The sequence below is a fragment of the Heteronotia binoei genome, chromosome 2, assembly GCF_032191835.1.
Source record: "Heteronotia binoei isolate CCM8104 ecotype False Entrance Well chromosome 2, APGP_CSIRO_Hbin_v1, whole genome shotgun sequence".
NCBI classification, from domain to species: Eukaryota; Metazoa; Chordata; class Lepidosauria; order Squamata; family Gekkonidae; genus Heteronotia; species Heteronotia binoei.
The window spans coordinates 432,796-448,026 of record NC_083224.1 but is presented as its reverse complement, the minus strand read 5'-3'; the positions used below and the strand labels follow the sequence as shown (position 1 = coordinate 448,026).

At 70.3% G+C, this 15,231-nt stretch overlaps 1 protein-coding gene across 1 annotated transcript; it reads right to left on the bottom strand.

Moving 5' to 3' along the window:
- Positions 1-1,562: 1,562 nt before the first annotated feature.
- SLC35C2 (solute carrier family 35 member C2) lies at positions 1,563-14,601 on the bottom strand. The gene is made up of 9 exons (XM_060233504.1): positions 14,488-14,601; positions 14,256-14,403; positions 5,739-5,802; positions 5,437-5,509; positions 5,148-5,316; positions 4,963-5,046; positions 3,531-3,706; positions 2,877-3,009; positions 1,563-2,786 (listed from the first exon to the last, which is right to left on the bottom strand). Exons 1-9 carry the CDS (start codon positions 14,599-14,601, stop codon positions 2,677-2,679), a joined length of 1,071 nt encoding a protein of 356 aa, XP_060089487.1. The 3' UTR covers positions 1,563-2,676.
- Positions 14,602-15,231: the final 630 nt, after the last annotated feature.

Here is a 15,231-nt window from a genome sequence, read left to right as displayed (position 1 = left end):
CACCCTCGTCCTCTTTGGGCAGCAGCCAAGGGGGGAGGATGGGCCAGATCAACGCCCACTCACACTCTGATACCACCTGGGTGGGGGGGAACCACCCTGCACGTTAGGCGCCAGCTGCTGCCTTGCCCACCCCCACCCCCCAGGCAGGAGGGCCTGCTGCTGAAGCCGAGGCTGGGTTCTCTCCTTTGGGTTGTGCGAAGTGCATCTCCGCCCTCTGCACAGAGCAGCTGGAAGCGGCTCCCACAGAAAAGGACAATCCAACCAGGGATACGTGGCCTAGGAACAGTCATTAAAATTAACAAACCTTCAAGTACACAGCCAGAGCATAAAACAAGCATTCAGGAAACTAAAGCAGGATTCCTAATTCCGTGAACTTCAGCTGATCATGTGAAGGAGGGCAGGAAGGGCTGCATGAGGGCCTCCTGACACCCCCAGGGAAATGCTGGTCGCCACTGTGGGGTTAGGCAGCAATTCTTCTGCAGGCCACGGATCCGAGTGTTTTGGCCACCTCTGGCAGGGGCCACTGGGGATGTGTGTGTGAGGAGGAGGGAGGTCTTTGTGAGTTTCCTGCCTTGTGCAGGGGGTTGGACTGGATGACCCTGGAGGCCCCTCCCAACTCTGATCCTTGCCGACAGTCCACCTTCTCCGCTTGCCCAGCGGGAGAGAGGGGCCGGCAGCTGCACTTGGGAAGGAGGGGGGGAGTGTTCCCCCCTCGTTATGGCAAAGGGAGAGCAAAGTTTCGGGAGTCCCTCAGCGTCCAGCAGACAAGAAAGCTCAGGCTGGGGAGGAGGAAACCTGCACAGAAGAAAGGAGGGAAGGGGAAACAGCCTTCCAGGTGCAAAAGGCTCCTGGAAGCAGCTCTCGGTCCCAGACGGCTCTTTTGCTTTGTACAATAGACTAACAGCCCCCCCCTCCCCCGCCCTTGCTTTATGGCCCGATAAGAGCGCTTCTGTGAAGCTGCGTCTGGTGGCTGGAGCGCCTAAGTGCCCCGCGGAGGCTTTGATGCCAGAGCTCCCCCCTCTCCTCTCCCCCCCCCCCCAATGCAGGGGGGAAAGGCTGCCTTGCAGGGAAGGGGGAACTCAGTGCAGCAGCGCCCCCTCCTCTCAGCGGTGGGCAGTCCAAGAAACAAAACCCTTCAGACTGGATGCCTTCCTTGCCCAACGCCAGTCCCTCAAGAAGGCACTGTGCCCAGCCCTAGACTTCCCATCACCCCCCATACACACAGGCTCCTTCCCTCTCCACCCTCTAGGCCTCCACTGCATGACCTCCTCCAAAAGCAGAACCCCCGGAGGCCTCTCAGACCCACTGCTGGCCCACAAAGCGGAGCAGGTTCCAGCAGTCCAGGAGTTTGGACCGAGGGCGACTGGCAGCTGCCTGCAGCACACCGGCGCCTGCTGGCCACAGGGCCTCCCTCGTGTTGGTCCCTCTAGCACAAGAGCCTGGCCACCACAGAGGCTGAAGATGATGGAGGGGAGAGCAGCAGCCCTCCTGTGCCTTTTGAATTCTGCCTACCCTCTTTTCTCCCCCTCTCATCCCCCAGATGTGCAATGAAGCCGCTGCTGTTCATTTGCATGATTTATTTTGTGCTTTCTCTGGGAAGGAAGCTTCAGAGAGTAGGCGATCCCCTGCCCCAAGAAGCTTACAATCTAAAACATGATTGGAAGAGGTATAACGTAGGGAATGGAAGCAGGCCTAACGCAGGAAAAGAACGCCTCGGACTGGGTTTCATATCTACAAGACAGGAGGGGGACAAAGTAGGTGTAACGCAGAGAAGCAAGAGCCAGAGGGCCCAGCTGTGAGGTGGGGCGAGGGAGGCGGGGAGCGCAACAGACAGCAGCCCCCTCGACACAGCCAGCAGGGGGGCAGAGCTTTCAGGAGATCTTTCAGCAGCAGGAGACGCAGGCCAAAGCGAAACTCCCTCTGGAAGGGCCTGACCCGTGTGCTGAAACATGCCCCGTGACAGGGACAGTGGAAAACACAACACAAGTGGGACATTTGGGCCCGGCCCATTTGAGAGGCCAGTCCGTCCCCCAAGGGGGGGGGGAGATGAGGAAGAGACAACTTACAAAATACTTTCTTCACACAGCGCATGATTCACCCTTCCCATTCATCATCCTAACCGCCATCGTCATAATCGCAGCACCGCTCTGTTTCGCGGGACTCTGGTGCTTCACTGATCCCAGGGATGGATCCCTGAGAGTCCACTGCATGAGGTCACCAGCGAGATCCCTCTTCCCCGGGGGGAGCAGACGTGATGCGGCCCAGCACCGAGGCCTGCGCCCCAGAGACCCAGCCCTGCCCCTCGGAAGCGGCCTCCACTCTGCCACGCGTAGCTCGTCTGGGGGGCCTGCCCCTCCACCTTCTCCGGAAGGCTGCTAGCTCCCAAGGCGCTGGCCCTTCAAGGAGCACCACAGCACGAGCCCCTCACACAAACACAACGCAGACTGGCAGACCCTGGCATCCTCCACGTCTGCTGTAGCCCACTGCCAGTCTGACATGACTGCACCCTACCACAGCAGCCCGTTCAGCCCGCCCCACCGCTGGCCTGGCCATTGCACAGCCCTCCTCCCCCAAGAGCCCCCAGCACACAGCGAGACCCCTGGGCCCAGCGGCCTGGAAGAGAAGCCGCCTGCCCCAGGCTCCCCCACCCTGGTGCTGCCAGGACTCCACAGCAGTTCAGCGCTGGGGGGGCCTCTCCGCCTCCCTCTCCTCCTGGGGGGGCAGCAGGAGCAGCTCCAGGTCGGATCCGGAGCCAGGCTCCTTGTGTGGCTTCGTCCCTCTGGGTCCTCCTAGGCAGAGAAGAGGTGTCAGCGGCTGCATCCCCTGTGGCTGGGCCAAGGGCTCCGGCGCCCCCACCCTGCCCCCTCCTGCCTTACCTCTGCCCCCCCACAGGGCCTTCAGGGCCACGTGGAGGGAGATCCCCAGCAGGCAGACCACAAAGCCAAACCAGTTCAAGAGGCTCAAGCGGTCCCCCAGGAGCTGAGTGGCCAGCAGCAGAGTACAGACTTCCTGGAGACAAGGGGGCAGGGGAAACCCCATCAGACGGAGGAGGAGGAGCACCCCTCTTCCCCACCAGCATCCCAAGCCAGACCACCCACCCACCTAGCTTGGCATCGCAGCTCCTCCTCTAGGACCTCCATCCTCCCCAGCCCCCACTACCTTCAGTGGGAGATGCTGCCAGGGGCTGAATGGGGGCGGGGGGGGGGTAGGTCAAGCAGGCACCCTCCCTCTGAGCCCCAGCCCCCCCCCCCCACGTCCTGCTCAGGAGAGAAGCAGTTGTCTCTGGAGACCCTCCTGGGGGCTGCTCTGAATCTACAGCACAGCAGTCCCCGGTCCCTCAGGCAGACCAGCATCTACTCCCTGGCAAGGAACCATTTCATCACACGAAACAGAAAGGGAACTTCTCAGAGAGGCCCAGGAAGCTCTATCCTGCCTGGCGACAAAGAAGCCCCGCCCCAAACCGCCTCCCTCTCACAGCCCGATCCCGCTTCCTCCGTTCCCCCAGCGAGGGAGAAAGCCTGGCCACATACCTTGAAAATCCCAGAGATGGACAGGGCGAGGCTGGACGTTCTTGACACCAAGAGAAACTCTGAGAAGCCCAGCCCAAAGGCCAGGACGCCCCCCAGGGCCAGCTTCGCTAGGAGGCCCAGGAGCACCCCCACCTCATGGAAACGGAACAGCTTCTCTGACGAGGACAAGGGCAGGCCTGCAGAAAGGCAGTGGGGCAAGACGTCTGCTTGTGCTCACCCCCAGACACCAGCCTCACTTCCCCAGGAAGAAACGCAAGGCTTGCCGCCACTACAGTCCCGCTCCCCACCAGGCAAACGCCGCCTTTCCCTTCCACCTGTGCTCAAGGTCTCAGCAAGATGCGGACACAAAGGCACCCTGGGACCACAGAGCAGAGGGCAAAGGGCACGAGGGGCTCTGTTGCCGGGTCCATGGGGGGCTTCCACTACTCAGGAAGGAAAGGTCAGCCTAGCCTGTGACCCGGAACTCTAATCATTATGAAAATCTCTCTGCACTCCCCTTCCTAGCCCCGGATACCAGGTCTGAGGACAGGGCCTCCTTGGGATCTGGCTAAAAGGAAAACAGGGCATGGACACAACTGCAAGGCAAGCCACGGCTCACCAGCTAGGAGGCCTGTCACTTGCACAGCAATCAGGATATAAAGATGCATTTAAGGGAAGCAGACCGTCCAGCATCTCTGAGAGCATTCTGGGTGGGCAGGGGCTAGAGATGACATCTAGCGGCAAGCATCTGCTAGAGAAAACGGATGCAACACAAGGATGCCGGCTGATGCTTGGCTGTTGCTGAAAACTCCACAGGACTTCCTGCTCAAAGGAGCCAGTGTGGGGGGGAACCGCTAGGAGACCCCTCCCTATAAGCAGGGAAATACTCTCCCTTCTGTCAACTAATCCAAGGGGATGGGGAGAATCACCCAAAACTATTTCCTTCTGCAACTCTCAATAAAGTCTGTGATTCTAAGTTTTACTGTTTTATAAGGAAAGTTCACGGCACAGCTCTCAAGGAAAACGACTGCTTGTGTTCTGCGGCTGCTTTAGAGTGCTGAAGTCTACAGATGGTTTCTAAATGCTGATCCCCCCTCATGGGAAGGCTGCCAGTCTGCAGTGTGGCTCCTTGCAAGCCAACAGAACTAACAGGAGCACAAAGAATCTGGCAACTAGTGGTGCTTCTCTTGCTTCTGGCCAGGAGAAGAAGATCCAGGCAGAGCCACCCCTGGCTGATCCAACTGCAGGGCGACATCTCTCGATTTCACTCCAGCCCACTCACCCAGAGCTGCTTCTAGGAACCAAGGCTTCCCACCAGCATTCCAGGCAGCAGGAGAGAACGGAGAGCGGGCCGTGATGCCCCTCTCTCCCCTGGCAGCAGATCTCCCGCCCCTTCCCCTGCTGGGGAGAGGTTTCCAGCCCCCAGCCCCTCCCCCCACACACAGGCTCCTACCTTCAAAGGCAGCAAAGAGCGGGAAGAGGCCGAGGAACATGAGAGGCTGGAGGTGGAACATGGTGTCTATGGGATTCTGGAGCCCTGGGGAGAAAGAAGGGAAAGAGGAGGAGGTGGGGGGTAGGAGAGGCGGGGGGGGGCACCTGAAGGAGGAATGGGCCCTCCCACCCTGCCTGGCCACGCACCCAACTCGTCCTTCTGCAGGAGCATCTGGGTGAGGGTCCAGCGGATGCCGCCCAGGAAGGAGGCGCCCAGCACCAGCAGGAAGCCCTCTGCCTCGAACTGCGTTGCCCGGTAGGTGAAGAGGAAGAGCCCCCCAGCCACCAGCAGCACCACCAGCACCAGCGCTGCCCTCTGCCAGGAGGGAAGGGAGAAAGAGACGTGAGGTGGGGGGTGAGGGGAGTTGCTAGACAGGCCTCCCCCCCTCCTGCTCCCCTGCCTCCACCCCCCACCCCACCCCACCCTGCCGCTTACTGGCTCCTCCAGCTTGAAGACCAGCGAAAAGAACAAGATGAAGAGAACAGCTGAGGACTTGGTCATGGTGTAGCTGCGGGGAAGGGAGACCAACCGGAGGTCAGCAAGGAGGAGAGGCAGAGGAGGAGGGGCTTATGGCCCGCCCTCCCCTTGGAGTCCAAGAGGGGCTTGCAATGGGGCTGTGTGTGGGGCAGGCGGGGCTGGCTGCAGCTGGAGGAGGAGGAGGGGCTTATGGCCTGCCCTCCCCTTGGAGTCCAAGAGGGGCTTGCAATGGGGCAGGCGGGGGGGGGGGTGTTACTCACAGGGAGACGGTGATGTAGAGGAAGCTCCAGTTGCTGAGGCCCACGTCCAGGGCTGTGGAGAGGGCTGCAGAGAGAGAGAGAGAGAGGGGGGTGGGTGGGGGTCTTGCCAATCTCCAGGCGGGGCTGGGGGTCTTGCCAATCTCCAGGCGGGGGCTGGGGGTCTTGCCACCCTCCAGGCGGGGCTGGGGGTCTTGCCACCCTCCAGGCGGGGGCTGGGGGTCTTCCACCCTCCCCTCCCTCCCCCCCTCGCACCTGCGGGGGCCACCCTGCGGAGGTAGCCGGGCCAGGGCAGGAGGGGCGCCCGGGGGGCGGGGGGGGCGTGGAGGGAGGGAGGGGGGTGGGTGGGGGTCTTGCCAATCTCCAGGCGGGGCTGGGGGTCTTGCCACCCTCCAAGCGGGGGCTGGGGGTCTTGCCACCCTCCAGGCGGGGCTGGGGGTGTTGCCAATCTCCAGGCGGGGGCTGGGGGTCTTCCACCCTCCCCTCCCTCCCTCCCCCCCTCGCACCTGCGGGGGCCACCCTGCGGAGGTAGCCGGGCCAGGGCAGGAGGGGCGCCCTGGGGGCGGGGGGGGGCGTGGAGGGAGGGAGGGGGGTGGGTGGGGGTCTTGCCAATCTCCAGGCGGGGCTGGGGTCTTCCACCCTCCCCTCCCCCCCCCTCGCACCTGCGGGGGCCACCCTGCGGAGGTAGCCGGGCCAGGGCAGGAGGGGCGCCCTGGGGGCGGGGGGGGGCGTGGAGGGAGGGAGGGGGGTGGGTGGGGGTCTTGCCAATCTCCAGGCGGGGCTGGGGTCTTCCACCCTCCCCTCCCCCCCCCCTCGCACCTGCGGGGGCCACCCTGCGGAGGTAGCCGGGCCAGGGCAGGAGGGGCGCCCGGGGGGCGGGGGGGGGCGTGGAGGGAGGGAGGGGGGTGGGTGGGGGTCTTGCCACCCTCCAGGCGGGGCTGGGGGTCTTCCACCCTCCCCTCCCTCCCTCCCCCCCTCGCACCTGCGGGGGCCACCCTGCGGAGGTATCCGGGCCAGGGCAGGAGGAGCGCCCGGGGGGCGGGGGGGCGTGGAGGGAGGGAGGGGGGTGGGTGGGGGTGTTGCCAATCTCCAGGCGGGGCTGGGGGTCTTGCCACCCTCCAGGCGGGGCTGGGGTCTTCCACCCTCCCCTCCCCCCCCCTCGCACCTGCGGGGGCCACCCTGCGGAGGTAGCCGGGCCAGGGCAGGAGGGGCGCCCTGGGGGCGGGGGGGGCGTGGAGGGAGGGAGGGGGGTGGGTGGGGGTCTTGCCAATCTCCAGGCGGGGCTGGGGTCTTCCACCCTCCCCTCCCCCCCCCTCGCACCTGCGGGGGCCACCCTGCGGAGGTAGCCGGGCCAGGGCAGGAGGGGCGCCCTGGGGGCGGGGGGGGGCGTGGAGGGAGGGAGGGGGGTGGGTGGGGGTGTTGCCAATCTCCAGGCGGGGCTGGGGTCTTCCACCCTCCCCTCCCCCCCCCTCGCACCTGCGGGGGCCACCCTGCGGAGGTAGCCGGGCCAGGGCAGGAGGGGCGCCCGGGGGGCGGGGGGGCGTGGAGGGAGGGAGGGGGGTGGGTGGGGGTCTTGCCACCCTCCAGGCGGGGCTGGGGGTCTTCCACCCTCCCCTCCCTCCCTCCCCCCCTCGCACCTGCGGGGGCCACCCTGCGGAGGTATCCGGGCCAGGGCAGGAGGAGCGCCCGGGGGGCGGGGGGGGCGTGGAGGGAGGGAGGGGGGTGGGTGGGGGTGTTGCCAATCTCCAGGCGGGGCTGGGGGTCTTGCCACCCTCCAGGCGGGGCTGGGGTCTTCCACCCTCCCCTCCCCCCCCCCTCGCACCTGCGGGGGCCACCCTGCGGAGGTAGCCGGGCCAGGGCAGGAGGGGCGCCCGGGGGGCGGGGGGGCGTGGAGGGAGGGAGGGGGGTGGGTGGGGGTCTTGCCAATCTCCAGGCGGGGCTGGGGTCTTCCACCCACCCCTCCCTCCCTCCCCCTTCCCCTCGCACCTGCGGGGGCCACCCTGCGGAGGTAGCCGGGCCAGGGCAGGAGGGGCGCCCTGGGGGCGGGGGGGGGGGCGTGGAGGGAGGGAGGGGGGTGGGTGGGGGTCTTGCCAATCTCCAGGCGGGGCTGGGGTCTTCCACCCTCCCCTCCCCCCCCCTCGCACCTGCGGGGGCCACCCTGCGGAGGTATCCGGGCCTGGGCAGGAGGAGCGCCCGGGGGGCGGGGGGGGCGTGGAGGGAGGGAGGGGGGTGGGTGGGGGTGTTGCCAATCTCCAGGCGGGGCTGGGGTCTTCCACCCTCCCCTCCCTCCCCCTTCCCCTCGCACCTGCGGGGGCCACCCTGCGGAGGTAGCCGGGCCAGGGCAGGAGGGGCGCCCGGGGGGCGGGGGGGCGTGGAGGGAGGGAGGGGGGTGGGTGGGGGTCTTGCCAATCTCCAGGCGGGGCTGGGGTCTTCCACCCTCCCCTCCCTCCCTCCCCCTTCCCCTCGCACCTGCGGGGGCCACCCTGCGGAGGTAGCCGGGCCAGGGCAGGAGGGGCGCCCTGGGGGCGGGGGGGGGGCGTGGAGGGAGGGAGGGGGGTGGGTGGGGGTCTTGCCAATCTCCAGGCGGGGCTGGGGTCTTCCACCCTCCCCTCCCCCCCCCTCGCACCTGCGGGGGCCACCCTGCGGAGGTATCCGGGCCAGGGCAGGAGGAGCGCCCGGGGGGCGGGGGGGCGTGGAGGGAGGGAGGGGGGTGGGTGGGGGTGTTGCCAATCTCCAGGCGGGGCTGGGGTCTTCCACCCTCCCCTCCCTCCCTCCCCCTTCCCCTCGCACCTGCGGGGGCCACCCTGCGGAGGTAGCCGGGCCAGGGCAGGAGGGGCGCCCTGGGGGCGGGGGGGGGGCGTGGAGGGAGGGAGGGGGGTGGGTGGGGGTCTGGCCAATCTCCAGGCGGGGCTGGGGTCTTCCACCCTCCCCTCCCCCCCCCTCGCACCTGCGGGGGCCACCCTGCGGAGGTATCCGGGCCAGGGCAGGAGGAGCGCCCGGGGGGCGGGGGGGCGTGGAGGGAGGGAGGGGGGTGGGTGGGGGTGTTGCCAATCTCCAGGCGGGGCTGGGGTCTTCCACCCTCCCCTCCCTCCCTCCCCCTTCCCCTCGCACCTGCGGGGGCCACCCTGCGGAGGTAGCCGGGCCAGGGCAGGAGGGGCGCCCTGGGGGCGGGGGGGGGGGCGTGGAGGGAGGGAGGGGGGTGGGTGGGGGTCTTGCCAATCTCCAGGCGGGGCTGGGGTCTTCCACCCTCCCCTCCCCCCCCCTCGCACCTGCGGGGGCCACCCTGCGGAGGTATCCGGGCCAGGGCAGGAGGAGCGCCCGGGGGGCGGGGGGGCGTGGAGGGAGGGAGGGGGGTGGGTGGGGGTGTTGCCAATCTCCAGGCGGGGCTGGGGTCTTCCACCCTCCCCTCCCTCCCTCCCCCTTCCCCTCGCACCTGCGGGGGCCACCCTGCGGAGGTAGCCGGGCCAGGGCAGGAGGGGCGCCCTGGGGGCGGGGGGGGGGGCGTGGAGGGAGGGAGGGGGGTGGGTGGGGGTCTTGCCAATCTCCAGGCGGGGCTGGGGTCTTCCACCCTCCCCTCCCCCCCCCTCGCACCTGCGGGGGCCACCCTGCGGAGGTATCCGGGCCAGGGCAGGAGGAGCGCCCGGGGGGCGGGGGGGCGTGGAGGGAGGGAGGGGGGTGGGGGTGTTGCCAATCTCCAGGCGGGGCTGGGGGTCTTGCCACCCTCCAGGCGGGGCTGGGGTCTTCCACCCTCCCCTCCCTCCCTCCCCCTTCCCCTCGCACCTGCGGGGGCCACCCTGCGGAGGTATCCGGGCCAGGGCAGGAGGGGCGCCCTGGGGGCGGGGGGGGGGGCGTGGAGGGAGGGAGGGGGGTGGGTGGGGGTCTTGCCAATCTCCAGGCGGGGCTGGGGTCTTCCACCCTCCCCTCCCCCCCCCTTCCCCTCGCACCTGCGGGGGCCACCCTGCGGAGGTAGCCGGGCCAGGGCAGGAGGGGCGCCCTGGGGGCGGGGGGGGGGCGTGGAGGGAGGGAGGGGGGTGGGTGGGGGTCTTGCCACCCTCCAGGCGGGGCTGGGGTCTTCCACCCTCCCCTCCCCCCCCCTTCCCCTCGCACCTGCGGGGGCCACCCTGCGGAGGTAGCCGGGCCAGGGCAGGAGGGGCGCCCTGGGGGCGGGGGGGGGCGTGGAGGGAGGGAGGGGGGTGGGTGGGGGTCTTGCCAATCTCCAGGCGGGGCTGGGGGTCTTGCCAATCTCCAGGCGGGGCTGGGGGTCTTGCCACCCTCCAGGCGGGGCTGGGGGTGTTGCCAATCTCCAGGCGGGGCTGGGGGTCTTCCACCCTCCCCTCCCTCCCTCCCCCTTCCCCTCGCACCTGCGGGGGCCACCCTGCGGAGGTAGCCGGGCCAGGGCAGGAGGGGCGCCCTGGGGGCAGGGGGGGCGTGGAGGGAGGGAGGGGGGTGGGTGGGGGTCTTGCCAATCTCCAGGCGGGGCTGGGGTCTTCCACCCTCCCCTCCCTCACTCCCCCTTCCCCTCGCACCTGCGGGGGCCACCCTGCGGAGGTAGCCGGGCCAGGGCAGGAGGGGCGCCCTGGGGGCGGGGGGGGGGGCGTGGAGGGAGGGAGGGGGGTGGGTGGGGGTCTTGCCACCCTCCAGGCGGGGCTGGGGTCTTCCACCCTCCCTCCCCCCCCTTCCCCTCGCACCTGCGGGGGCCACCCTGCGGAGGTAGCCGGGCCAGGGCAGGAGGGGCGCCCTGGGGGCGGGGGGGGGCGTGGAGGGAGGGAGGGGGGTGGGTGGGGGTCTTGCCAATCTCCAGGCGGGGCTGGGGGTCTTGCCAATCTCCAGGCGGGGCTGGGGGTCTTGCCACCCTCCAGGCGGGGCTGGGGGTGTTGCCAATCTCCAGGCGGGGCTGGGGGTCTTCCACCCTCCCCTCCCTCCCTCCCCCTTCCCCTCGCACCTGCGGGGGCCACCCTGCGGAGGTAGCCGGGCCAGGGCAGGAGGGGCGCCCTGGGGGCGGGGGGGGCGTGGAGGGAGGGAGGGGGGTGGGTGGGGGTCTTGCCAATCTCCAGGCGGGGCTGGGGTCTTCCACCCTCCCCTCCCTCACTCCCCCTTCCCCTCGCACCTGCGGGGGCCACCCTGCGGAGGTATCCGGGCCAGGGCAGGAGGGGCGCCCTGGGGGCGGGGGGGGGCGTGGAGGGAGGGAGGGGGGTGGGTGGGGGTCTTGCCAATCTCCAGGCGGGGCTGGGGTCTCCCCTCCCTCCCTCCCCCTTCCCCTCGCACCTGCGGGGGCCACCCTGCGGAGGTATCCGGGCCAGGGCAGGAGGGGCGCCCTGGGGGCGGGGGGGGCGCGGAGGGAGGGAGGGGGGTGGGTGGGGGTCTTGCCAATCTCCAGGCGGGGCTGGGGGTCTTGCCACCCTCCAGGCGGGGGCTGGGGGTCTTGCCACCCTCCAGGCGGGGCTGGGGGTGTTGCCAATCTCCAGGCGGGGCTGGGGGTCTTCCACCCTCCCCTCCCTCCCTCCCCCTTCCCCTCGCACCTGCGGGGGCCACCCTGCGGAGGTAGCCGGGCCAGGGCAGGAGGGGCGCCCTGGGGGCGGGGGGGGCGTGGAGGGAGGGAGGGGGGTGGGTGGGGGTCTTGCCAATCTCCAGGCGGGGCTGGGGTCTTCCACCCTCCCCTCCCTCACTCCCCCTTCCCCTCGCACCTGCGGGGGCCACCCTGCGGAGGTATCCGGGCCAGGGCAGGAGGGGCGCCCTGGGGGCGGGGGGGGTGTGGAGGGAGGGAGGGGGGTGGGTGGGGGTCTTGCCAATCTCCAGGCGGGGCTGGGGTCTCCCCTCCCTCCCTCCCCCTTCCCCTCGCACCTGCGGGGGCCACCCTGCGGAGGTATCCGGGCCAGGGCAGGAGGGGCGCCCTGGGGGCGGGGGGGGCGCGGAGGGAGGGAGGGGGGTGGGTGGGGGTCTTGCCAATCTCCAGGCGGGGCTGGGGGTCTTGCCACCCTCCAGGCGGGGGCTGGGGGTCTTGCCACCCTCCAGGCGGGGCTGGGGGTGTTGCCAATCTCCAGGCGGGGCTGGGGGTCTTCCACCCTCCCCTCCCTCCCTCCCCCTTCCCCTCGCACCTGCGGGGGCCACCCTGCGGAGGTATCCGGGCCAGGGCAGGAGGGGCGCCCTGGGGGCGGGGGGGGCGCGGAGGGAGGGAGGGGGGTGGGTGGGGGTGTTGCCAATCTCCAGGCGGGGCTGGGGGTCTTGCCACCCTCCAGGCGGGGCTGGGGGTGTTGCCAATCTCCAGGCGGGGCTGGGGTCTCCCCTCCCTCCCTCCCCCTTCCCCTCGCACCTGCGGGGGCCACCCTGCGGAGGTATCCGGGCCAGGGCAGGAGGGGCGCCCTGGGGGCGGGGGGGGGCGCGGAGGGAGGGAGGGGGGTGGGTGGGGGTCTTGCCAATCTCCAGGCGGGGCTGGGGGTCTTGCCACCCTCCAGGCGGGGGCTGGGGGTCTTGCCACCCTCCAGGCGGGGCTGGGGGTGTTGCCAATCTCCAGGCGGGGCTGGGGGTCTTCCACCCTCCCCTCCCTCCCTCCCCCTTCCCCTCGCACCTGCGGGGGCCACCCTGCGGAGGTATCCGGGCCAGGGCAGGAGGGGCGCCCTGGGGGCGGGGGGGGCGCGGAGGGAGGGAGGGGGGGTGGGTGGGGGTGTTGCCAATCTCCAGGCGGGGCTGGGGGTCTTGCCACCCTCCAGGCGGGGGCTGGGGGTCTTGCCACCCTCCAGGCGGGGCTGGGGGTGTTGCCAATCTCCAGGCGGGGCTGGGGTCTTCCACCCTCCCCTCCCTCACTCCCCCTTCCCCTCGCACCTGCGGGGGCCACCCTGCGGAGGTAGCCGGGCCAGGGCAGGAGGGGCGCCCGGGGGGCGGGGGGGCGCGGAGGGAGGGAGGGGGGTGGGTGGGGGTGTTGCCAATCTCCAGGCGGGGCTGGGGGTCTTGCCACCCTCCAGGCGGGGGCTGGGGGTCTTGCCACCCTCCAGGCGGGGCTGGGGGTGTTGCCAATCTCCAGGCGGGGCTGGGGGTCTTGCCACCCTCCCCTCCCTCCCCCTTCCCCTCGCACCTGCGGGGGCCACCCTGCGGAGGTAGCCGGGCCAGGGCAGGAGGGGCGCCCGGGGGGCGGGGGGGCGCGGAGGGAGGGAGGGGGGTGGGTGGGGGTGTTGCCAATCTCCAGGCGGGGCTGGGGGTCTTGCCAATCTCCAGGCGGGGCTGGGGGTCTTGCCAATCTCCAGGCGGGGCTGGGGGTCTTGCCACCCTCCAGGCGGGGGCTGGGGGTCTTGCCACCCTCCAGGCGGGGCTGGGGGTGTTGCCAATCTCCAGGCGGGGGCTGGGGGTCTTCCACCCTCCCCTCCCTCCCTCCCCCTTCCCCTCGCACCTGCGGGGGCCACCCTGCGGAGGTAGCCGGGCCAGGGCAGGAGGGGCGCCCGGGGGGCGGGGGGGGCGCGGAGGGAGGGAGGGGGGTGGGTGGGGGTGTTGCCAATCTCCAGGCGGGGCTGGGGGTCTTGCCAATCTCCAGGCGGGGCTGGGGGTCTTGCCAATCTCCAGGCGGGGCTGGGGGTCTTGCCACCCTCCAGGCGGGGGCTGGGGGTCTTGCCACCCTCCAGGCGGGGCTGGGGGTGTTGCCAATCTCCAGGCGGGGCTGGGGTCTTCCACCCTCCCCTCCCTCACTCCCCCTTCCCCTCGCACCTGCGGGGGCCACCCTGCGGAGGTAGCCGGGCCAGGGCAGGAGGGGCGCCCGGGGGGCGGGGCGCGGAGGGAGGGGGGTGGGTGGGGGTGTTGCCAATCTCCAGGCGGGGCTGGGGGTCTTGCCAATCTCCAGGCGGGGCTGGGGGTCTTGCCAATCTCCAGGCGGGGCTGGGGGTCTTGCCACCCTCCAGGCGGGGGCTGGGGGTCTTGCCACCCTCCAGGCGGGGCTGGGGGTGTTGCCAATCTCCAGGCGGGGCTGGGGGTCTTGCCACCCTCCCCTCCCTCCCCCTTCCCCTCGCACCTGCGGGGGCCACCCTGCGGAGGTATCCGGGCCAGGGCAGGAGGGGCGCCCGGGGGGCGGGGGGGCGCGGAGGGAGGGAGGGGGGTGGGTGGGGGTGTTGCCAATCTCCAGGCGGGGCTGGGGGTCTTCCACCCTCCCCTCCCTCCCTCCCCCTTCCCCTCGCACCTGCGGGGGCCACCCTGCGGAGGTATCCGGGCCAGGGCAGGAGGGGCGCCCGGGGGGCGGGGCGTGGAGGGAGGGGGGTGGGTGGGGGTGTTGCCAATCTCCAGGCGGGGCTGGGGGTCTTGCCAATCTCCAGGCGGGGCTGGGGGTCTTGCCACCCTCCAGGCGGGGGCTGGGGGTCTTGCCACCCTCCAGGCGGGGCTGGGGGTCTTGCCAATCTCCAGGCGGGGCTGGGGGTCTTGCCACCCTCCAGGCGGGGGCTGGGGGTCTTGCCACCCTCCAGGCGGGGCTGGGGGTGTTGCCAATCTCCAGGCGGGGCTGGGGTCTTCCACCCTCCCCTCCCTCCCTCCCCCTTCCCCTCGCACCTGCGGGGGCCACCCTGCGGAGGTAGCCGGGCCAGGGCAGGAGGGGCGCCCGGGGGGCGGGGGGGGCGCGGAGGGCTCTGGCGGCGCCGCTGAGGGCGAAGATGACGAGCAGGTGCAGCAGCGTCATGAAGAGCGGGAAGCCGAAGCTCTGCGGGGGGAGGGAGGGGGGGGGTCAGGGGGCGCCGTGGGGGGGCGCCTCCCCCTCCCCTCGCCCCGCCCCTCTGCCCCCCACCTTCATGATCCACTTGTTGTAGAAGGTGATGCCGATGGAGAAGGCGTAGTAGAGCAGCACCAGCCCCGCCGTCGCCGCCGCCCGCCGCCCCCCCCGCCAGCCCTGCGCCCCCATGCCCGCCCGCCCGCCCGCCCTAAGGGGCCCGGGCCGCCGTTGCCATGCCGCCGCTTCCGGGTCCCCGGCCCCGCGCCGCTCATTGGCTCCCGGTCCGTGACGTTAGAGTTCCAGCCGCGCAGGCGCCGCGGAAGCCGCCCGGGACACGTGGCTTCTCCCGCCCTCCCCAAGAGTGGGCGTGGCCGGGAGGGCAAGAGGAGCGCTGCGCACGCAGGATGCCCGCCGGGGGCGCCTTCCCTTCCCTTCCCTTCTGGGGCAAGCCTTTCTGCAAGGGGGCGGGGTTGGAGAGAGGCAGCTGCGGTCTGCTCCTTTAAGGCGGGTGGGGACTAGTTAAAAAAGAGCCCCGTGCCACAGAGTGGTAAAGCTGCAGCACTGCAGTGGGAGCCCTCTGCTCAGGACTTGAGTTCGATCCCGGCGGAAGCTGGTTCAGGTAGCCGGCCCAAGGTTGACTCAGCCTTCCATCCTTCCGAGGCCAGTCAAAGGAGTCCCCAGCTTGCTGGGGGGAAAGTGTAGAGGACTGGGGAAGGCAAGGGCAAAACACCCCATAAAAAGTCTGCCGTGGAAACATTGTGAAAGCAACATCACTCCAGAGTCCAAAATGAGCAGTGCTTGCACAGGGGAGTACCTTTA

Coding starts and splice junctions, on each gene's coding strand:
- SLC35C2 (XM_060233504.1), bottom strand. CDS start 14,601: ATGGGGGCGCAGGGCTGGCGGGGGGGGCGGCGGGCGGCGGCGACGGCG. Junction 5,317..5,436: donor TCTTCAAGCTGGAGGAGCCA/GTAAGCGGCAGG, acceptor CCCTCCTGGCAG/AGGGCAGCGCTGGTGCTGGT. Junction 2,787..2,876: donor GGCCCTGTGGGGGGGCAGAG/GTAAGGCAGGAG, acceptor TCTGCCTAGGAG/GACCCAGAGGGACGAAGCCA.